The sequence below is a fragment of the Talpa europaea genome, assembly GCF_964194135.1.
Source record: "Talpa europaea genome assembly, chromosome: 9".
Classification (NCBI taxonomy): Eukaryota; Metazoa; Chordata; class Mammalia; order Eulipotyphla; family Talpidae; genus Talpa; species Talpa europaea.
This window is the reverse complement of record NC_140076.1, coordinates 68,698,038-68,721,269: the sequence shown is the minus strand read 5'-3', so window position 1 is coordinate 68,721,269 and position 23,232 is coordinate 68,698,038. Positions and strand designations below refer to the sequence as shown.

The 23,232-nt window shown below is 49.8% G+C and overlaps 2 protein-coding genes across 2 annotated transcripts; both read right to left on the bottom strand.

Moving 5' to 3' along the window:
• Positions 1–3,105: 3,105 nt before the first annotated feature.
• On the bottom strand, positions 3,106–8,725 carry ARL10 (ARF like GTPase 10; the record flags this gene model as incomplete). The annotated part of the gene is made up of 4 exons (XM_084243328.1): positions 3,106–3,315; positions 4,885–5,060; positions 7,729–7,930; positions 8,543–8,725. 4 exons carry the CDS (start codon positions 8,723–8,725, stop codon positions 3,142–3,144), a joined length of 735 nt encoding a protein of 244 aa, XP_084099454.1. The 3' UTR covers positions 3,106–3,141.
• A 5,551-nt stretch (positions 8,726–14,276) lies between these two features.
• Positions 14,277–15,976, bottom strand: LOC311176721 (uncharacterized protein; the record flags this gene model as incomplete). Its single annotated transcript, XM_084242369.1, has 3 exons — positions 14,277–14,450; positions 15,041–15,532; positions 15,851–15,976. 3 exons carry the CDS (start codon positions 15,974–15,976, stop codon positions 14,403–14,405), a joined length of 666 nt encoding a protein of 221 aa, XP_084098495.1. The 3' UTR covers positions 14,277–14,402.
• Positions 15,977–23,232: the final 7,256 nt, after the last annotated feature.

Below are 23,232 nucleotides of genomic sequence, written 5' to 3'. Positions count from 1 at the left end.
GATGAGGAAGAGTTGAAGATCCCCTTTTCCACAGTGACTAGAAAGGGCTTTGAGGATGTGAACAGCCAGCCAATCAGGGGCCGACCACTCAAGACTCTCTGAGGTCTGAGGCAGCTATATGACACCACAGAAGTTAGCAGCTGGTTCAAAATGCTGGCAGTTGCTCCTAAACTAGCACAAGAATACGATGTTTTTCAAAGGCAAGTGGAAACATTTTTTGGAGAATCTGGTGTTTCATCCAGGCAGATGGTCAGGGTAAAGATTTTCATCAGCACCTCTCTGAAAGGACCAGGAGGCTGAGATGGACCAACTTTACCTCCTCCCTGGTCCTTAGAGCTGGATACCAGTGTGTCAGCACAAGCCCAACACCTGCAGTTCTGGGCAGGTGGGCAGTCAGTTCAGGGCCAGCAATCTTAAACTTAAAAGCTCTCTTGCCCAGACTATCTACATGTCCAAACTCTGGGCCCAGCTAGCCTCTCCTCAAAAGGAATGACAATAGGTCAGAGATGGGAAAACCGGAAGCTTGGGTTTCACTTAACTCTCGAGAATATTTCCAGTGCAGGTACAAATTCAAGTAGGGGTGAAGGCTTCCCTTTGGCATGGACACTGTATGGTCAGTGCTACCTCTGCTCTCACATTCACTCCCTGTGACCAAACTTGACTAGGAAGCTGGGGAGTCGAGCGTAGTGGGGATAACAGAGGTTTACCCAGGCCAGCTGAGGGACCGCAATCTGTGATGTACAGGTCCAGGACATGGGACTGGTTCCCAAGGCAGGTGATCTGGGCTAGGAGCAACTGGGTAAGAGTAGCACAAGGCAAGTGGTGAGCTGTTCTTACCAGCCCCCCAACCCCACAACCTCCTCCCCTAACCCCCCTCCCACCCCCACCTCACCCCCACCCCCGCACAGGCTTGGCCAGTCTAGTCCTGGCAGAAACCAGAGCAGATGGGCACTGTTTGGCACTCTGTGTGGAGAATGGGCCAGCAGTCCCCACAGAGGACTGCAGCTGTCAGCCACAAACCTGGTGAGGCACTCCACAGGCCAACAGAAGGCCTATGCTCTTGCACAAGTTAAGTGTTGGAGGGATGGTGCGCGATCTTCCACACCTTCAGTGGCAGGTGTTTCCCATGAGCCACTGGGACCTGTCAACTCTGAGAGTGGTTTTTAAAAGTTCCTCTAGTAGGTATACTTAAACTCTATTCAAGTTCACCTTCCCATCACTGGGGTCTTTAAAATTGTACTACATCATAATACTTAATAGGTCAAAGGCAGATCTTAATTAGAATGAAGGGCCTCCCTCGACAGTGCTGTTTCAAGCACTGGAGAATAGGATGGAGTTTGTAGGACAAAGAAGTCACGTTTCTTGACCTTCCAATGGCAAAATGAAAAGTTGGCAGCAGTTTCAAAGGTTATTCTAAACTCCATGTCATTCCTTAAATATTTTAAATAAAAGCAGAAAAATCACTTCTTAATGCATAAGTTTCATCAGCATTCAAAGAACTGGATTCCATTCCTATCTCTGCAGCCCAAGAGCTCAGCAGGCTTTTCTTCCCACGTCTGTGCTCACTTCTCAAGTCCAGAAGCTTCCCAGCCCAATCCCCACCCCGAACCTCTGCTAGCGCAGTCACAGCCTAGAACTGAAGTACAGTCAATGTCAAATGAAATGAAGGCACAGAATCTCTATTCTCAATTAAAAGGCAAAATGAGTTGAAGATCTCTTCTGTATAAAGTCCATTTGTGCCTGCTCATTATTCAGTGGCTCCTGATAGACAAAAGGCCCCTTCTTTTGCCTGTACTAAAGAGAAGAGTCAACACAGACAGTCTTCACACTGGCTGATGACTGGAAACAAGAGAATCGTGGAAGGCAGTCTGGAGAGAATACCAGACTCTCCATCCAACTTTGCTTTAGCTGGGGAACCTACGGGTCCAGAAAGGCTGAGTGATGGACCCAAGGACATCCTGTTGGCTGGACTGTAAATCCCATTTCTTTGTAGCTGGATTCACGGTTGAAATGTCCCCTCCCAGAGTTGTTTGTTACCTCTACACAAGAGACTTGTGTCCCTTCGACATCAGTGAGAAGTATCACGGTACCAGTTATAGGTGGGTGAGGGAAGTCAGAGCTCCATCTCCATTGATACCTGTAGGTTACACTGTCATTCGTGATTCCAGTTATTTTTCTCAAAGATCCAAATTTCCCATAACAATCACCTAGGGTTTTGGTTACAGCACCTAGAAACAGAGCCTAAAACTCTGGTCTGTTCCCTTGATAAATAATCAGAAAGCAGGTCTGAGGCCGACACCCTGCTCTGGTGGACGATGTTCTTCCCAGGGACATGGCTCTTTCCTTCCCCAGACTAATGTAAACACGGGCACTGGCACAGTTAGAGCAATAGCAGCAGTTTCTGTCTACAGATTAGAGAGGAAAAAGTCCAGTTTTTTTTTTTTTCTGATTAGGGGTTGAATACCACTTATTCTGTAGGTAAGAGAGGCTGGCCAGCCAGGATGGGGTTTAGGGGAAGCAGGGAGATCTTCAGAAAGCTCCTTGCTCCTTCACCAATGTCCTAGGGCTGGAAAATACATTTCCCCAAGGTAGAAAAGACCTGGATATCACCTCCCTTTAAAAGTGCTGGCCCTGCAGCCAGCAAGGCAGAGACTGCACAAGGCCACGAGCTAGTTGGGCAGAGGTGGGGCAGTAGGATGATGCAGACAGGGAGTCCAGAACCTGCCTGTGTAAGGAGTCATGATGAGGGGACAGTCTAGCGTGGGAAAACTTCTGATAGCTACACTGGTCCTCAACCACCAGCACCTGCAGGGAGGGGAGAATGGAACACACTGAAAGCTCATGGTTCAGGTCAGAGGATGCCTTCAGGGACAAAAGCTGGACCCAGTTCTAGTTGGAATGACCTAGACAACCACCTTCTCCCACTATCGGCCTCACCCACTACTGCTTCAACCTGAGGGCCACTCTCCTAAGTAGGAGGGCTTTGGTGCAATTCTCTGCCTGGCCCAGGCACTGTCTTAAGGGGGGAAAGGAGGGGAGAAGGGAATGCTGCCTGGGGCGCCTGCCCCAGGCCCAGGCCATAAAGAAGCAGGAGCAGCTGAACTGGGGTTCCCAGGGCTGGGGTGAGCAGGTAGGCGCTGCCTAGGAGAGAAGCTCCAGGAGTAGTCTCCAGATGTGCACGGTGCCGGGGTTTTCAAAGCCAGGTCCTGCAGGGGCGACACTAGCCGCCAGAAGGAAAACCTCTCGCTGGCTATCGATGGCCTGCAGGCCTAGCTCCTGCTGCAGCTCCACCATACTCATGGCCTCGCTCAGGTCCTGGGGCGGAACAGAAGCCATTTGGAATCGAGTTGACAGTGTTTCCCAAACACCCACCCAAGTCATCCACAAAACCACTCTTCTGCTCCCCCAGGGCAAAAACTGGCCTATGTCCCTAGAACTGGCTTCTGGGCCCTCTGGTATTATCTCTGCCTCTCTTTTATTCACTTTGTCACCGGCCAATGTGGTGAGAAACAGCACTTCTGCTAAGGCAAGTATTGTGACAGGTGCCTAGTATTTTAATTCTCACAATCGGCATTTAACTGAGGAAACTGGTTTAGGGAGGGAAGTGATTCACCCAAGGACTCAGTGCTAAGTGGAACATCTAGGTTTCAGATTCAGGTTGGTCTGATGACCAAGGTCATGATGATTTTAGGAATCCTAGATCAGTTTCATAGGTGGAAGTTTCAACAGCGGAAAGATCTTACAGCAGGGTCACATCCAGACAAAGGCCTTACTCCCCCAGATTCCTAGACACTGGCTAGGGAGAAAAAGAGGCCACCACAGTGCATAGCTGTGATGGTACATTTTTACTTCAACCCTAACCTGAAGTTAAAATGATTCTTCTTGAAGCAATGCACTGAATGCTGGGGCTTTAGATATTGTCTCCCGTAGGTTCACAATCATTATAAATGATAGTTATTCACTGTCCAAACTGGGTACTTCTGAAATCAAGGTGGACACTACTATTAGTTACATAGGGACAACAGGCATAAACAGAGACAGATGTTCACCTACTTATACAAGGTCAGGTATTTCCTGATAGACTGCAGGATCTGAGGCAGCAAGGAAACATGCAGCTCTCAGCGACACAGGCAGAGGCTGGAGGATACACGGCAGCTTGTGGACTGTGGCAGTTTCCCCTGGTATTGAGGATACCACACTAGGTCTGCAAGGATGAAGGTTGCTCCCTGGCACCCGGAAGCGGTATAGCAGAATGGTAAAGAGTGGGCACTTGGAAGATCTGAATTCAAGTCCTAGCTTTGTCACATGAGCCCAAATCTGGGCAAAAGTTTAGGGGTAACAGCAAAGCTGATGGTGGGTTTTCAGTAGGATGAAAGCAAGGCCATGACTGTCAGGTGCTCAGCATTGTGCCTGCACACTGTAAGCACAAAATAAATTTTAGTTCTTATTTAGTCTGTTCAACTTCATCACTTCCTAGTCACTTAAGCCAGAAGTCATGAGGCCAGAGCAGAGTAGAAAAGACATAGGTTTGGAGTTCGATATCCCAATTCCACTACATTCAAGGATTCAAGGTGTACAATTGGGGGAGATTACAAAAGCTTTCTGAGTTTGCAACTTCCCACCTGTAAAATGGAAGTAGTATCCCGTACCTTGCAGGGTCAATGGAAGCATAACAGAGAATGTCATTCAAACCACACCTTGTATATACTGTGTACTTAGTGATTTTTCTCATTCCACCAGGATGAAAGATGGCAGGGAGGCAAAGTGGAAAGCAGAGAGAGGAGAGGGATGAGAAAGAGCATAGGTAAAAGAGGTTGGGGGTAGTATATAAGCCAAAGGTTCCAACATGGACCTGGGCCTGAATCCCTTTCCAGTGCCCCTCACCTGCTTGTTGGCCACCACAACGACAGGCAGGTCAGGGTCCTTGTCCAGCAGCTTGTGAAGCTCTTGCCGGGCCCAGGGCAGCCGCAGTCGGTCAGCCGAATCCACCATGAACACCAGCACGTCCACTTCATTCACAAACTCCTTCCAGTAGAAGCGCAGGTTCTGGCTGCCACCGACTGAGGAGAGGCCAGGGGCCGGTTCAGAGCCTCCCTGGTCCTGGTTCTCTACATGGAGCCCCAACCTCACCCACTTCCGGCTTCCCAAGGCTCTGCCAGCCCCGACAAGGGAAGGACCACAGATTCCAGAGCCAATCAAATCTGGTTTAGCTCTAGCCCTGACCTGCATGTCCCAGGGCATGTTGCTCCCTTCCAACATCAGCTCCACTGCTTATCTACTAGGCTGCAGCAAAACCCAAAGGTCCCATATGCAATGAACCTTTCATAGGACTGGCATATGGCAGGTGGTCAATAAGCAGTACTCTCTGGTTCTTCCTCCTGGGCCTTGCCTCCTGCCTATTCCTAACCAACTCTGGATCAGTGGTGGCTGTGGTCAGGAAGCCCTGTCAGCCTGTGCACCGCCATTCTCCATTTAGTTTTTCTCATGTAACTGGGTCACCCCACTTTCTTTCCATGGAAGCACCATACTCACTCTTACACCACATGCCTGCTTTTACAGTGCCCCCAACCTGTTCCTCTCTGTCCCTGTGTACAGTCCCCATTGGTCACCCTGCATCCCGGTGTTTCTGGCTATACTTCTGATATTTGCAGGCTCTAAGCTCTTTGAGAGCTAGAGCCATCTACCTCTGGATCCCCCCAAAGCCCTCAGCACAATGCCTGGCACATAGCAGGCACTCAACAGGTATTTACTGAGTGCTTACTAGGTGCCAAGCGCTGATCTGGGTGCTGGGGATACAGAGGTAAGCAAGGCAGGCAGGAGCCCTGCCCTCAAGGAGCTCCCTCCGTCACCAGAACATACACAGCAATAATACATCAACACATTTCAGAAAGGATGGAAATAAAACAGAAAGTATGAGAAAGCAATGGGGGGGAGGGGCATGGAATGGAGCTGAGTCTGGGGTGACAAGGCTCTACCATGGACAGGGCAGAGCAAAACATCACCAGCAGATGGAAGAGTCTGAGAAACAGAAAGTGGCCAGGGTGGCTGAGGTAGCCCAGATGGAGAGAGAGGGAAGCTTGATGGGCAAGGCTGGCCAATGGCTATACCACACAGGGCCTTTAAGGCCACAATGAGGCTTTGGGGAGCCCCTTAGGAGTTGGAAGCGAGAGTGACCTGATCTGATACAGGGTTTCTGAGCAACACCTCTGGCTGACACTGGGTACAAAAGTGGATGTGGGAAAAGCAGTGAGGAGTGTGTTGCAGTATTGAGGTAACAGTGGCTTAGACCATGTAGGTGGCGAAGTGGGGAGACATGGACAGATGTGAAATCAATTGGAGGCTGAAGGTGACAGAACTAGCTAATAAAATGGATACTGGAGGTGGTGGGAAGGGAAGGGTCATTAACAACCTATAAGGCCCTCGGCTGGGTTCAGCTAGGTATTGTGGAAGACCACAGCAAAGTAAGAGTTGTGGGAGGAAAGCCCCAGGACTCGGCTGGGAGATCTGGGTTTGATTTTAGGCGGAGTGATCCTATTGGGCCTGGATTGTTATTGGTCAGACACCAGTAACTCTTTTCTCAGGGTTGGGGGAGGGAGGGTATAGTCAGTCTCCGTCAGACAGAGAGGGCTCAAGTGCCCCTGGCACAAGAAAGGGAGCCTGGGAAAGCTTGCTGAAAGGACTGAATCAATGTTTGCTACAATCAGGAAGGACAGATGTAGCCAGACAGGTCAGCAAGCAAGTGCCTGAGACCAGAAGATCTGAGCCACTCAGGCAACAGCTAGATCCTTGGTCTGATTCCACCCTTGGCTCTAAAGCAAACCCATGGTCCAAGTCCTTTGGCCAGTAGGAAGCCCACCTTCCTACAGAGTCTGCGACTGGGCACAGGTGGTTAAGTACTGCTGCCCTCTCAATACCCTCTCCACTAGCGTCTTCCCAGTTCCTGAGCTCAGGGCTGAGCGCAGCGGGCTGCTCTTAGATACCAGCTCTGGCTGGGCTCCAGTCAGGGACATAGGCTTTATGTACCAAATAATGCAGAGAAACCAGTAACATAGCCTGGGGAGATGCGGTGATAGTGGGGGGCAGTGGCAGAAAATCTCACAGGGATATCACATTTGACATAAATCTTGAAGGATAAGTGTCAGTTTGTAAGGGAAGGGCTCTCAAGATGGAGTGAACAGTGTGTGCAAAGGGCAGATGAAAACGGCAAATACCCTTCATAAAAAAGTAATATAGTATGCTGCTTACTAACGGCCATCTTTACTAGCAGACTGATATGCTAGATGAACTTGGATATATTATTTAACTTGCTACACCTTTGTGCCTCTGTTTTCTCATGTATACAGTGAGGATGACTGTTTCTGGTTTTAAGAACTTTTGGGAAAATTTTATTAAGCAATGCCTGGCAAGTGCTTGTCATGCTGTTAGCATGTGGGTTGGTAAGCACATTGGCTACTGCAGGGATGTGGGGCAGGTGACCAAACTGAAGATGCCTCATCATGATGGGCCCTATATGTCAGGAGAGAGACTGGACTGTACTCTGTGCCTGGAAAAGCATGGGAAGCATTTCATACACAAGCAAGTCCGGTTCAGGTGAGCATTTTGGAGCCACCCCCAGGGAATCAATTGGGGTTTGGGTGCAACTGAGATGACAGGGAGAATGGAGTGAGAGTGAGTGTGTGTGTGTGTGTGTGTGTATGTGTGTTATGGGGCGGGGGGCGATCTGCTCACTCTCTAGCAGGTCCACCTCGAAGTCCTTGGTGGGCAGCCGCACCGAGTTGAAGCCCCAGGTGGGAATGTGGCCTTCCAGCGGCGGCTTCCCGGACAGCACTCTCAGGAACGTGCTCTTCCCTGAACCATCCAGCCCCAGCACCAGCACCTCGCGCTGCTCCAGCTCCTCCAGCGCCGGCTCCTCGTCCTCCTCGTCCTGGGGCTGCGGGGCACGGGTCAGGCTGTGGCCCACATCCTCCAGGCCCCAAGGTACCGACCCCGCCCTCCACCCGTCCCAGGTAGGCAGGCACGCTTGGGGCAGTAGGATGAGCGCTGCCTTTGGAGTTCTCAATCCTAAACACCGCTGTTCAGGTTTTCTCGGAATGAGCGCTGGCAAATTATTTCCCTCGCGGGGCCTCGGACTCCTGAAACTGTCAATCCCCCCCAGTTCCAGGACGCCAGAGACCACCCCGCCACGCGCCGCGGGGCTGCGGGAAGCCAAAGGGGCGGAGTTCGCGACCTTTCCCGGCATCCCCCGGGCCGCCCGCCGCGCGCACTGCGCAGGCGCTGGACGGGCGCGGGCTGGATCCGGCGCGGGCTCGGCAGCGGCGCGGGGTCGCGCCTCCTGACTCCCACCCCCGGGAGGGAGCCCGAGGACCGCGGCGACGCGGGGCGGCGCCACCCACCGACCCAAGCGCCCACCTGGCCCTCGGTTCCCCAGCTCATCACTGCCCCGCCGCACGCCCACCGCGAGGCTAAGTCCCCCGATCTAGGCGCCCGCGGTCAAGCCCTCCGGGCGCTCGCGCGGAGGCGCAGGCCCAGGCTCGGCACTTACCTCCCACTCATCCCACTCCGGGAGGCGCGCAGGCTCCACGCCCCACCAGGCCTCGCCCCGCTCCCAGCGCCGCTCCCGTCCGCGGCCGAAGTAGGTCTTCCAGAGAATGAAGAGCGCCGAGCCGAGCACGGCCGCGGCGCCGCCCAGCGCCAGCACCAAGGGGACCAGCGGCCGCGGCGCCATCGGGCCGGGCGAGGAACGTGGACGCCGGCTGCACTGGCCGAGCCGGCCGGCCCGCCCGCCGAAGATGGCCCCGCTGCGACTGCCGCGGCCGCGCCCACCCGCCCCCAGCCCCACACTACAAGCCCCACAATGCACCGCCGCTGTCGCGACAGGCCGTCTGCTCCCCTGCGGCGGGAGTGGGGGCGTCGGCCGGAGCTTGGGGATCGCCCGCTCCCTTTGCGAGTTATGGCGCGGAGCGAAAGACTGAGCCTGCACTTTACCCCTCAAAACAGTGCCGCATAGAGAGGAAGACCAAGGCCCAGGGATTAAGTAACCTGCCCAAGGTCGCACCGTAATGCACTGGTGCAGTCTGCCTTCAAACCCAAGCCATCTGTCTTCTGGGCCTCCCTCAAAATCTTGGGGGGGAAATTGAGGCCAGATCGCACGGCCTTGGGGTAGCAAATTTTGGAATGCAGCGGCCCGACTGGAACTCGATTCCCTGATAGAACCCTCTGCCCTCCCTTGGCAACTTCCCTGATTCTGCTCTTCTGGCGTCTTGCACACGCTGATGAAGCAGAGGTCAGAGTGTTTAGAACTGACCATCTTGTATGGTGTCACCCTTAGTGACACCAAGTGTAGTAGCACCAGGAGGAGCAGGCCCAACAACCTGAGGTACTTAAGAGGGGGACTCCATGAGAGGCTGTTGGGTGTTTTCATTGTAAGCAACCCAGGCCATCTTGTAGGCTAACAGAGAGAGAGAAAATTGCACTTCCTAACCTATTCTTAGCGGGCTATTTACTGGCAACCCACACATGCTCACATCGCTTGGAATACAGGTCTCCCTCCTCTCCTTTTTACGTCAGCCCCATTTCTGGAAAATGTACAATTCCCATTTCTCTGTGCCCACCTGGAGAATCTGTTCCTCCTGCATCTCTAACAACCCTCTTGATGGTATATCAGATGGTAACATTTGATATACTTCACTTTCTGGCATCTTCTAACATTGTTAAATGCTGGGGTGTAGCAGGTGTCACACTTGGTATACTGCCTTAACAAAGTACTGTAGACTGGGTGAAAAACAAGAGAAACTTATTTCACACAACTCTGAAGGCTAAGAAATCCAAGATTGAGGTGCTAGCTGATTCAGTGTCCCCATAAGTGCCTTCTTCCTTGCAGACAGCCACCTTGTGGCCTCACATGGCAGACAGTGAGAGACCTCTGGTTTCTTTTACTTCCATAAGGACACTAATCCAATGATGGGGTCCCACCCTCATTCCCTTGTCTAAATCTAATAACCTCCTCAAAGAACCCTGTTTCCAAATGCCATCACATCAGGGGGTAGGGCTTCAATATATGACTGTTGGTGCCCATGCTTGTAGTCCATAACAGCAGGTTAAAGAGTAACACTTTCCCTTCCAAAGTTTGAAATTGAGAAGACTAAGGAGACTGCTAAATGAAGAGAAAAATATCACCTTTGGGCCTCCCTGGTGGCGCAAAGGGTTATGCACCGCTCTATGAAGCGATCCATAGCCTCTGCTATTCCATCCCGGGCTGGCCAGGGAGAAACCACATGACAAAACATGTCTTACCCACTGCTCCCCACAGCAGTGTATTTTGGTCAGTCTGCCTGTTCTGCTCCCCACTCTGTCTCTGGTGAATCCTCTCACCCCTCACATCTCTGGCCTGTACTCCAGCTCTTGTATGCATAAATAATCTTAAAAAAAAAAAAAGAAAGAAAAATATCACCTTTGTTGTCAGTAAATGCTGAATTGATTGTTTATGTTAATGTTGTCCTTCAATCTACAGCAGACTATTAATTAGTAATCAAGTTCTGGGGAACCAAAAGACTGAGCAGGGGGTTGGCGCCCCTAACCTCCAAATATATTTTCCCCTCAAACATAAGACTACCCACCAGGTCTGTGACACAACAAATCAAGCAAAGGCAAGAGTGGTATTAAGAATATTAATGCTGCCGGGCGTGGTGGCGCGCGCCTGTAGTCCCAGCTACTCGGGAGGCAGAGGCAGGAGGATCGCTTGAGTCCAGGAGTTCTGGGCTGCAGTGCGCTATGCCGATCGGGTGTCCGCACTAAGTTCGACATCAATATGGTGACCTCCCGGGAGCGGGGGACCACCAGGTTGCCTAAGGAGGGGTGAACCGGCCCAGGTCGGAAACGGAGCAGGTCAAAACTCCCGTGCTGATCAGTAGTGGGATCGCGCCTGTGAATAGCCACTGCACTCCAGCCTGGGCAACATAGCGAGACCCTGACTCGAAAAAGAAAAAAAAAAAAAAATATATATATAAAAAAAAAAAAAAGAATATTAATGCTGAGTATGCCACTGCCACCAATCAGAGGGGATAGGTACTGAAACCAGAACAGAAACTGCCCAGTGGGAACCTGCTAACCTTACAGGGCCAGCCCCTTCCTGGTAGGCAGGGAGCATCCCGACCCATCCTTTCTACAGGTGGCTAGGGCTGGGAAAGTGTCCAGAAGCACCTGGGTTGAGCTGTATACTGCCTTCCCCCAAACTCCACATTCAGAGAAATTACTCCTCTGGGAACAAGTGAGAAATGCTTGGGGATAGAGCCTAACAGTATGTCTCTAGCCTCATGTTTCAAGGATATTAGTGATCAATTTAATGGGTAACAACTATTATTTTATTATAAAATAAAATTAAGTGAAAAAAGCACTTCATGTGTTGGGAGAGACCCTGCGCAGTGAGCAGAAGGGCCTTGACCTGAGTCTCTAAGGCATGTGAAAACATATGCATTTTGGAGGAAAACCTCTGAGTGAGCAGACCTGGTGTTGAGTGCCCAGAAAGTGACCTGCATAGAGTCATGCCTCAGTATCTCCACAGCCAAAAACCAATTAGGAGCAAAACTCCTCTGTTCTAGCTAATGAGCCATCAGATTACATATAGGAGCTGACCACCTGACACTTAAAAGTTGGGAGTAGGCAGATATCAGTAGCAAAGTAAAATAGTTAATCATTTAAGTTGTCACTATATGGTACGCTTTGGTGTTATGCCTAATGCACTCTGAGAAAGTATAAAATGAGCACTAAGACAGTAAAGATTCACTGCATGCTGGACATGACAATCACCTGTGTCTGATTTCCCTCACAGTCGTGTTCCAGGTCCAGGACTCACTAGAAGTCCACAAGTGGCGCCCAAACAGGGACCTGAAGGGGACCTCCCACTAAAAGTGACACGATGACAATGGCGGAGGGTGGAAGTTTACAAAAGGTGGTGAGTAAACAAGGGGAAAATCACAGCATGGGGCATTCTTCTCGTCTTTCTACTTTTGCTTATATGTTGAAACATTTATTAGCTGAAAACGGGGCAAAAGTCTCACTCACTCAAATTCTTGACTGTTTGTATGTTGTTACTGAATATAATCCTTGGTTTCCTGATACTGGTGCTTTTGATATAGAAACATGGGACCGGGTCCGAGAGACGATGGTTCGGAAACATAAGCAGGGAGAGCGGATAAAGTTTTGGTCTATGTGAGCTATGCTTAGAGTAGCTATGTTGGCTGTTGATGGAAAAATCTGTCCAGACATGGTTACTTTGGTTCAAACATCACAGGAATCTTTGCATGAGTATGAACTTGATGATGACACTCTGGCTAAGGCAGCTCAAGCTGTCCAGCAATCTTTGAAAGATTGTGATGCAGCTCAAGCTGTTCAGCAATCTTTAAAAGATGGTGATGATGATGTTCCTTTGCAAAAATCTAATAAGAGTGAACAAGGGGTTCAGCCTTTTGCTATGGCTCCCATTAATAATCCTGCCAAACCTTTCTCAAACATGTCACCAGAGGAGCGATATTCAATGTTACAGTCTCCCTTTAAGCAGGGTCATAAACAGCACTCAGGACTTAAAACCAGCTGTAGAGAATTTAAGAGAGTTTACTTTAGGGGCTTCAGATTCCTGTGGGCTTCAAATCAGGCCCTCCGCCCCTCTTCAGGAGGAGGAGGAAATGAAAACAGCAGGGTCCCATAAAATACGCCCTGAGGATGTGCCTTTACCTGACACTGAGCAGGAGGAATCTGAATTATCAGAAAGTTCTGTTGTCCTCATGGAAGATAATATTGCATTAGATCTTAAGGGTGAAGGATGGGGTTCAAAAAAGGAACAAAAGGAAAATGAAGCAACAATAACAATTACAAAGAAAGTGGTCAGTCCTGTTACAGATAGCAATCTGACCGACCGACACCCAAATTGTATATACACCCAAATTGTATATAAAAGAGATGACCCGTGGAAACAAAATCGCTCTCCCATGGAAAAGGCCATAAAAGGCCAGTCATGAATATTACGTGTCTTTTCCAGTAGTAATGATGGGTGACAATAATGCATCTGTATATGAAGGATTACCAATATCAATTATGAGAGACTTTAAAAAGAGTGTTTACTTGTATGGGCCGACATCTCCGTACTGTGTGGAAATGCTTTCTAGCTGGTCTGACTAAGAATAATGGATTGCCCATGATTGGCATTTGGTTTGTAAAACTACTCTTTCCCTGGCCCAATATATGCATTGGAAAATGTGGTTTGCTGAGGAGGCTCATGCCACTGCCTGAGAAAATGCTAGAGATCCGCAAACGGCTCATATTAACATTGATATTATAGCTGGAACTGGGCCCGCTTTGTTCATTGATTATCAAATTAATACTGCTTCACAATTGTCTCTCAAACAAACTCGGGATGCTGCTCTTGCAGCCTGGACTTGAATTAACTCTGGCCCGGCTGCACCTAGTTATACTAAAATATTACAAAAAAGAGATGAGTCATCTGCTGATTTTCTCTCACGTCTAGAAGATGCCCTTCAAAAGCAAGTTGGTGATCCTGATATACAAAACAGACTGTTAATACAGTTAGCATATGATAATGCTAACAAAGATTGTCAGGATGCCATACATCCCATTTGGGACACCACTAACACCTTGGAATACTTGTGTGTGTGCCGAGATGTGGGCAGTGTAAAATATCAGGCATTTGTGGCCTCGATGGCTGCAGCGTCTATTCAACAGACAACTATAAAAAAATGTTTTAATTGTGGTAAGGCTGGTCATTTTATTTTTTTAATTTTTTTTGATTACTCTCATGATTTATTAATATTCAGATTGAAAAAGGAGGCTCAGAGCCCCAAGTTACGCTAATTGGCACATTTGCTTTATTTATTTATGTATTTATTTATTTTTAAAACAAACTGGATTTTTTGAATTTTTTTCCTTTTTGTTCATTCCATCACATGGAAAAGGAGGAAAAGAAAAATGGTTTTGAATTCACTTGATATTTTGGGCTCCTCAGATGAACAGAACATTGCACATACACTTGGAACAGAGAGAGATAGAGAGGAAAGTGGACTCCACAGGGCCACATGCACCAGATCAAAAAACTTGGATACAGTGCAAGAATTTCCCCAAATGATTGGATCATCATTACCAAAAACTTGCCATAACAACACCAAGAAACAAAAATGTTTAAGCCACACTGTTTGACATGGGATCTTTCCTGCATTTTTTTTTTTTTAAATGTTTGTCACACAGAGAGAAAGAGGGCTAGTGGGTGGGAGGGGACAGACTCACAGACGTGAGCAGGACAGGAAGGGAAACTTCAGAGTGGAGTTGAGAAGAGGGTGGGGAGACAGGGATCAGGAGAGGGGAGGGGAGGGATGTGGAAAGCCATTTCTTAAAATTCAGGCATGTTCTTGGTCCGCCGCACGATCTTCTCCTTCACCCTCATCCTGTTATAGGACAGGGAGAGGGGCAGCCCAAACCCCGCAAACCTGCCTATTCTAAATGGGTTCTGCCATCCGCCGCATCAACACAAAACATATGAGACTTTAATGGGAAGGAACTTTAATAAAACTAGGAAACAATACAGGAAAGGCAAAGAGTCTAGTTTCTAAATGAAGCACCCAAAGTTACCCTTCCTCTCGTGGGTAAAAGTCCATCCATATGGGAATGGCCCAGAGCAAGGCCCCAAAGCCTGCCACAAGTCTAAAGCACCTTCCAATGGGGACCCACAGAAAAGGGTCAGAAACAACCAGACAAACCCAGAAGGAAAAGAGCAAAATCAACATCAAGATAAAAGCTGCCATTGTCACCTCCCCACGGGTCTCACCCACATCTGTGTTACCCAGGCCACGACCAAAAGACAAGCGCAGTTTCTTTATGTGTCTCTAGGCTCCATGTGCCTCCTCCAGGTCTCCTGGCTCCATCCTGCTTCCTTCCTCAGTCTCTTCTGCAGCTTCTCCTCTCCCTGCTCAGCTCCACCCTCTCTTGGGTGGGGCAGGGAACCTCCCCCTTTCCTGGGGACCACCCTGTTACAATCCTGCCAGGCACTTTCCTTAGGTTTGGTTTCACCTACAGCATCTATCTTCTCCTCCGCTCCTGCGGCAGCAGCAGCAGCAGTGACAGCAGCAGGCACATCGGCTTGTTTAGGTTCTTCCTTGGTGGGGGCATCTTCGGCCTTGGAGGACGGCGAGTTGTCAGTGGAAGCTTTAGTGGCACTGTCTGTCTCAGCAGAGCCGGCCTTCTCCTCTGAAGGGGCAGCAGCCTGGGGGGCCGCCTTCTCTGCGGCAGCATCAGGAGCTCCCTCCACTTTCTTCTCCTTGGAGGGCGTTTCGCCTGCTTTGCCCTTCTCCTCGGACTTGGGGCCCGCCACTGGGGCCGCTTCAATGGTTGCTGGGCCATCCTCTTTCTTCTCCACCCGGTCAGCAAGGGGGGCTTCATCCTTCTTCTCATTGGCTTCAGCCTCAGCGGTTTGGGCATCACTCTTCTCTCCTTTGAGCTTTTTCCTTGTTATATGTCCACGGAAGCGCGCCTGAATTTTATTTTTTTATTATTATTATTTTTTTATTTTTTAAAAAGATTTATTTAATTTATTTATTTATGCAAGCACTGGGTACAGTCAGAAGCGCGGGAGGGTGAGAGAATTCACCAGAGCCAGAGCGGGGAGCAGAGCAGGCAGAAGGACCAAGGTACACTGCTGAGGGGAGCAGCGGGCGGCAGAGGTCTGCGCACCATGCGGGACCCTCCTCCAGTGGCCAGGGAGCAGCCGGGGATTGAACCAGCGCTGCAGAGGCTGCAGGCAGCTTCGCAACCCAGTGCTCAACCGCTGCGCCACCGGGGAGGCCCTCGCCTGAATTTTAGTGGCGCCCTTATGAGCTTTATCTTCTGGTTTGATGCCATCTTGTTCGATCCTTTGGTCCTCATCATTTTTTTCAACTGTTGATGAAAAGTTCCAGTTCAGTGTTCTCGCATTCATGTTGACTCTCTCATACTCAGTAACTCGTGAAAAGTTTTTTTTTCTGTTTGGTTCTTTTCTGTTTGGTTCTGTTTGGTTCTCATACAGCACAGCATGGTTGTAACGTCCCTTGCCTTCTTCCTCATGTTACAGGGCAGGGAGAGGGGCAGCCCAAACCCCGCAAACCTGCCTATTCTATATAGGGTTCTGCCATCCGCCGCATCAACACAAAACATATGAGACTTTAATGGGAAGGAACTTTAATACAATTAGGAAACAATACAGGAGACAAAGAGTCTAGTTTCTAAATGAAGCACCCAAAGTCATCTGTCCCCTTGTGGGTAAAACTCCATCCAAATGGGATTGGCCCAGAGCAAGGCCCCAAAGCCTGCCACAAGTCTAAAGCATCTTCCAGTGGGGACCCACAGAAAAGGGTCAGAAACAACCAGACAGGTCAGAAAGGAAAAGAGCAAAATCAAAATCAAGATAAAAGCTGCCATTGTCTCCTCCCCACGGGTCTCACCCACATCTGTGTCACCCAGTCCACGACCAAAAGACAAGCGCAGTTTCTTCACGTGTCTCTAGGCTCCATGTGCCTCCTCTAGGTCTCCTTCTGGCTCCATCCTGCTTCCCTCCTTCTCAGTCTCCTCTGCAGCTTCTTCTCTCCCTGCTCAGCTCCACCCTCCATTTGGGTGGGGCAGGGAACCTGGAACCTCCCGCTTTCCTGGGGACCACCCTTTTACACTCAGGCTGGTCATTTTAAAAGGGCTCTTCTGCCCATCCGCATTCTATTTGTTCCCGATGCCAAAAAGGATTTCATTATTTGAAAGACTGTAAATCTAAATATCACAAAGATGGCATGCTATTGGGAAACGGGTTGAGGGGCCGGTCTCAGGTCTGGAAAATGTGGGACAGCAATTCTTACAGCCGGTCCAACAACAGCTCCACCAGCAGTACAGGCACCAATACCCAATAATGCAGCAAACAGCCAATTGTTGTGCCCAACGTCGACCAATGCAGCCCCCAAGGACACAGACAGCCGATGCAAGAACATAAAGGAGTTTATTACGGGCTCGAGTCCAGGCTCACGACACGCACCGATGCAACAGCAGAGGTCGAGAGCCCTGAACGGAGGAAGCAGGGGTCTATTATAGGGTCCCGAGCAGCACGAATTTTGAAAGAAGCTGGCAATTACTCATTGGCTACTACAAAGGCATTTTGGCGTGCGGTTATAGTTTCAAACTGATTGGACGGTTAGAGATGCTGTCCCATTTATGGATAGGACTGCCCTCATTGGCGGCTGGGGTGGTCTGTTTTTTCGTCACCAAGTGGAGTGAGGGTTATGACTATTGAAACTATCTCCGGAATGCGGCTGTACGAGGACTAACATATCAAGGTGGAGGATATACAAAATGGCGAAACCTTGGCTAAGCTTGGTTCCACACCAATCATCTGTCTTATCACTCAGTCCCGCCACCGCCGGCAGTGCGGCAATAGATTTAATTTCCACTGTTGACGTACTTTGCTCCCTAACTATGGACCTTACAAAATTCTCACTGGGTGTTATGGTCCTTTACCACCAAAGACTGTGGGGCTTATTTTAGGTAAATCTAGTTTAAATATGAAAGGTTTAAATGTACTGCCCGGCATTATAGATTCTGACTGCCAGGGAGAGTTGCAAGTGGTGGCTGACACCAAAATTCCATGGGAAATTAAAAAAGGAGATTTAATTGCACAATTTCTCGTGCTTCCTCATGTGCCTATTGGTCATTCTCCAGTTAAAAGAAAAGGCAGTTTTAGCAGCACGGAGACTGCTGGAATTTACTGGTCAGAACTATTACAAAAGGCTGAAAGTCCTATTGCTATAGGGCAGGAAGAGGGGCAGCCCAAACCCCGCAAACCTGCCTATGCTAAATGGGTTTTGCCATCCGCCGCATCAACACAAAACATATGAGACTTTAATGGGAAGGAACTTTAATACAATTAGGAAACAATACAGGAAAGGCAAAGAATATAGTTTCTAAATCAAGCACCCAAAGTCACCCGTCCCCTCGTGGGTAAAATTCCACCCAAGCAGGATTGGCCCAGAGCAAGGCCCCAAAGCCTGCCACAAGTCTAAGGCACCTTCCAGTGGGGACCCACAAAAAAGGGTCAGAAACAACCAGACAAGCCCGGAAGGAAAAGAGCAAAATCAACATCAAGATAAAAGCTGTCATTGTCACCTCCCCACGGGTCTCACCCACATGTGTGTCACCCAGTCCACAACCAAAAGACAAGCGCAGTTTCTTCACATGTCTCTAGGCTCCATGTGCCTCCTCCAGGTCTCCTTCTGGCTCCATCCTGCTTCCTTCCTTCCTCAGTCTCCTCTGCATCCTCTTCTCTTCCTGCTCAGCTCCACCCTCCCTTGGGTGGGGCAGGGAACCTGGAACCTCCCCCTTTCCTGGGGACCATCCTGTTACACTATGATGCCTTTAATGATAGAGGGACAAACTTTTACAGGATTAGTTGATTCAGATGCTGATGTCTCAGTAATTAGCAATGGTGAATGGCCTAACAAGTGGCCGGTAAAGACTACTACTACTGATATGACTGGAATTGGTTCTGTGTCAGCTCATGCAGTTCATCAAAGTGCTAGGGTGTTACAATGTGAGGGGCCTGAGGGTCAGCTAGCTGCTCTTCAGCCTTACATTCTTTCAGTTCCTGTAAATTTATGGGGGAGGGATTTGCTGCAGCAATGGGGTGCTCAGTTACAGATTCCTGCAAACAATCCTGTGGTTCAAAACTTGTTTAAAATGGGATATATACCTGGCAAATGTTTAGGCAAGCAGTTTACAAGGCAATGCTCAGCCCATTGCACAGGACATGCAATTGTCTTTTCAATTACAATATTGTAATTGTTTCTCAATTACAATATGTTCCTAAAATAGAATGGATAACACAAGCACCTATTTGGGTCTACCAATGGCCCCTGTCTCAGGAAAAGACCCAGGCTCTCCATACTTTAATTGCTGAGCAGCTTCAAAAGGGCCATATAGAACCTTCTTTCTCCCCTTGGAATTTGCCTGTATTTGTAATTAAAAAGAAAGGCAAATGGCGTCTTTTAACAAACTTAAGACAAATAAGCGCTGCTATGCAGCCTATGGGGGCACTTCAGTCTGGCATTCCTGACATTGCAGCAATTCCTCAAAACTGGCCTATAACTATTATAGATCTCCAAGATTGTTTCTTTACAATTCCTGTCCTTCCTGAGCATGCTGCTCGATTTACCTTTACGGGGCCCTCTCTAAATAATGAACAGCCTGCCCAACTATATCAATGGAAAGTGCTGCCTCAGGGAGTGATAGGTGCTGTGCATCTGGCCTGTGGGCACTCCACAGCACCCACCTAGTGGGTAGTCTCAGTGGATCCTGAGACAAAGGTTCCCCTATCTTTGAATTTCCATACACAGGACACTGAGCTAGGGGAGATTTTGACAAGAAATGCGCATCCTAGTAGGACCCAAGGTTATGACACACATACTGTTTGTCTTCGGGGGCACGTTTTGTTAGGGGGAAAAGGATGTCCCAAAGCTAATTCCATATAGGCTTTGTGGACTCCACCCCCCACCCTAGGTCAAAGGCAAAGACACTGGGAACTCCAAATCCCATCACCACCAAAGGGAAGGTGGCTGGGACCTGAGGGTGGGGTTAAGCAGCCAGGTGGATATAAAAGGCAGACATGTGGGCTTTGGAGGGTCCCCCATTTTTGGCTCTCCGCCAGCTCGCAGCGGTCCAGCCAGCTCTGAGAGTGACTTTGGGTTTCCAGGTCGTCGGATCGGGTAGGACGCATTAAAGACTTTATTTCCCTATTTTCTCCCTGAGTTGTACATTTTCCTTATTTCCTTTTCTCTTGTAAATAAACCTTTTATTAACCTTTTGTGTGTGTCTGTAGTGGAGTATTCATAAGTCCCTTTAAAGCACGCGGGTGAGGACCCACAGCCAGGAACCCGTTTAATATCGGGGCTGCTCTGTAACAGCTTGGCGCCCAACGTGATTTGCAAGTTTCACCTGTGGTTGACCAGCCCAAAGTAATTTTTCTTGCATTGGTCACCATAAAAGCGCATTAGGTCTGCAGGACTCGCAGTGAAACTCTTTGTTTCACGTCTTTATCAGGGCTGCTCTGTAACAGTTTGACCCGTGATAGATGGTGCCAGGAAGGGTGTCCCAGAAGTTTTACTGCTGTAGGCGTGGTGAGAATGACCATGTGTGGACTGGTCCATGGAGGCTGTAGTGGTTTTGGCTGAAGTGATTTGAGCAGGATTTGGTCTCCCGGGTGCAGTGGTGGGGAAGGTCGATTGGAGGTCGAGATCCAAAGCAGGACTGGGTAAGTACCGGTCTGCGTGTTCCCGGAGTGGTTGTCTGAGTAGGGAGAAGTCAATCCTGTCCTGGTAAGTGTCCACGCAGTTGGTGAGCTGCAAAAGAAGAAGGTGGGCGAACTCCCCCTTGGGGTGACATGTGAGCACAGGTTTGACGATGGGAAAATATTTGTCAGACTTTTGCACTCAAGGAGGGGTGGAAGAAGAGTGGACTCAGGAATTGGCATTTATTAGCCAGGGCTCTAAGGCAAGGTTGCCAGCCCCTGACGGTGGGATCCATCTGTTTGGAGAGATAAGCAATAGGATGCAGGGCTGGCCTGAGAGGCTGGGAAAGGACGCCTGCTGCAATACCCCGACGTTCGTCTGTGAACAGGAGGAAAGGCTTTTCTGGATCAGGAAGGGCAAGGGCAGGTGCCTTAAGAAGGGTATTCCTGAGTAAATGGAAGGCCCTGCGGACCTCCCCGGGGGATTGGAGAGGGCCTTCCCGGCTTTTGCTGCGTCATATAGTGCCATGGCTAGGAAAGCAAAATTAGGGATCCAGTGTCGGAAGAATCCAACCAAACCTAGGAAGGAAAGGATTTGTTCTGCCGATTCAGGGGAGGGAAGGTCCCGGATAGCCTGCCTGCAGTCCACCGTCAGCTGTTTGGGGGAAGGAGTTAGTCGAAGACCCAGATAGACGACTGGGAACTGAGAGTTGCGCTTTGGATAGGGAGACATGGTATCCTTTTGAGCATAGGAAGTTGAGGAGTTGTGCAGTGTGTTGCTGAGATTGTAGTAGGGAAGGACTGAAGAGGAGGAGGCTATCAACATACTGGAGGAGAGTGCTGGGTTGAACATTACATGACGAGAGATCATTAGCTAATGCCTGGCCAAACAGATGAGGGCTGTCCCGGAAACCCTGAGGCAGGACTGTCCAGGCCAGTTGCTGGGAAGTGTGTGTGTCCGCATCTTCCCAAGTAAAAGCAAATAGAAAATAACATTGAGGATCCAGAGGGATGGTAAAAAAAGGCATCTTTAAGGTCAAGCACAGAGAAGTGTGTGGTAGAAGATGGTATATGAGATAGAAGGGTGTAGGGGTTTGGCACTACAGGATGGATAGGCATCACCACCTCATTGATGAGGCGAAGGTCTTGAACTAGGCGATAAGAACCGTCAGGCTTTTTAACGGGGAGAATGGGAGTATTATAGGGTGGGTTGATAGGAGTAAGGAGTCCCTTTCCCAGGAGTCGTTGGATGATGGGTTTGAGACCCTGACGGTGAGTGAGGGAAATTGGAAACTGGGGGCGAGAGGGAAAGGAAGAGGGATCCTTATGGCGAATGAGGACTGGGGTATGATGGGTGGCAACAATTGGGGTAGAGATATCCCATACTTGCAGGTTAACTAGGTCTGGCGGTAGAGGGGTGCCCTGGGTTTGGGGATTGCAAGCAGGTAGCAGGGGGAGGATGAAAGCTTCTGCCGGGTCAGGAGACCATGAGATCGCAGCTCCCAATTAGGCCAGCAGATCCCATCCTAATAAGGGGGTGGGGCACATGGGCATGACTAGGAAAGAGTGGACCAGTGGTTTGTTATTAAACTGACATTGAAGAGGTCCAGTGGTCCTGGGCTGAGAAGGAAGGCCGTCAACACCCGTAACCGAGACCTGAGAAGGGTAAGTTTGACCGGAGTAGGTGGGAAGGACAGAGAAGGCAGCCCCCGTGTCAACCAGGAAGGAGGTCGATTTACCTGCTACCTTGAGCGTCACCCTGGGCTCCTCGAAGGTTATTGGAGTCAATGAGTCCCGGCCTCTTTAGACCTCAGCCGCCAAACCCAAGACCACCGGTGGAAGTGTAGCAGGGGCTGGAAGGACTGGCCCACCACGACTAGGCGCAGCGGGACAGTCACTTTTCCAGTGACCCTGGACGCTGCAGATGGGGCATGGTCCTGGCGGAGGGTGGGGGTTGGGGCAATGTTTGGACCAGTGGCCCTCCAGGCCACACTTGAAGCAAGTTCCTGGCAGTGTTCGGTTGGGGCCCATGGGGCCCACTGTCATCCTCTGTCGGGCGGCAGGTGCTGCTGCTGCGGTCATTGGAGGAGCAGGGCATGACGGCCTCAGGGCAGCTACTAGGGCCTGAGCTTGAAGCTCAGCCTTTTGGCGACTACGGAGTTCCCTCTCTGCCCTGTCCCATTCCTCCCGGTTGTTAAATACTGTAAAGGCCATGTTCAGCAGATCCCGGATAGGGATTTGAGGACCATCCTCAGCCTTTTTAAGCTTTTTTCTAATGTCAGGGGCTGACTGAGATATAAAATGGGTAGCCAGAACTGTGGCTCCTCCAGGCGAGTCAGGGTCAAGCCTGGTATAGCGCTGGAGCACCCCCGTCAGGCGGCTGAGGAAGGCAGCAGGGTTTTCTGAGGCAGACTGGGTAATCTCCCTGAGCTTTTCAAAGTTTACACTTTTATGTGCAGCTGCTTGGAGACCAGCTAGGAAACAGGTAATAAAACGATCTCGCTGAGCCCTACCCTGGTGCCCCGTGTCAGAGTCAGTCTGGTAATTCCACCCTGGCTCTTGGCGGGGAACTGCTTCAGAGCCTGGGGGCATGGTTGTGTCAGTCAAATGGACCTGATCTGCGTGGTCTTGGGCAGACCAGTAAACACGTTCCCTCTCATCCGAGGTTAGGGTGGAGGAGAGGATAACGTAGATATCATGCCAAGTAAGGTCATAAGCCTGAGTTAGGTATCGGAATTCTTTGGTAAAGGTTGTGGGGTCATTTGTGAAAGATCCAAGGTGTTTTTCAATTTGAGAGAGGTCAGAGAGAGAAAAAGGAACATGGACACGGACTACGCCCTCTGCCCCTGCAACCTCTCTCAAAGGACACAGAAGAGGCCGATCCCTAGACCGAGTGTGGTGGCTTGGGGGCGAGAGGGAAGTTAAAGAGGTGGGATTTG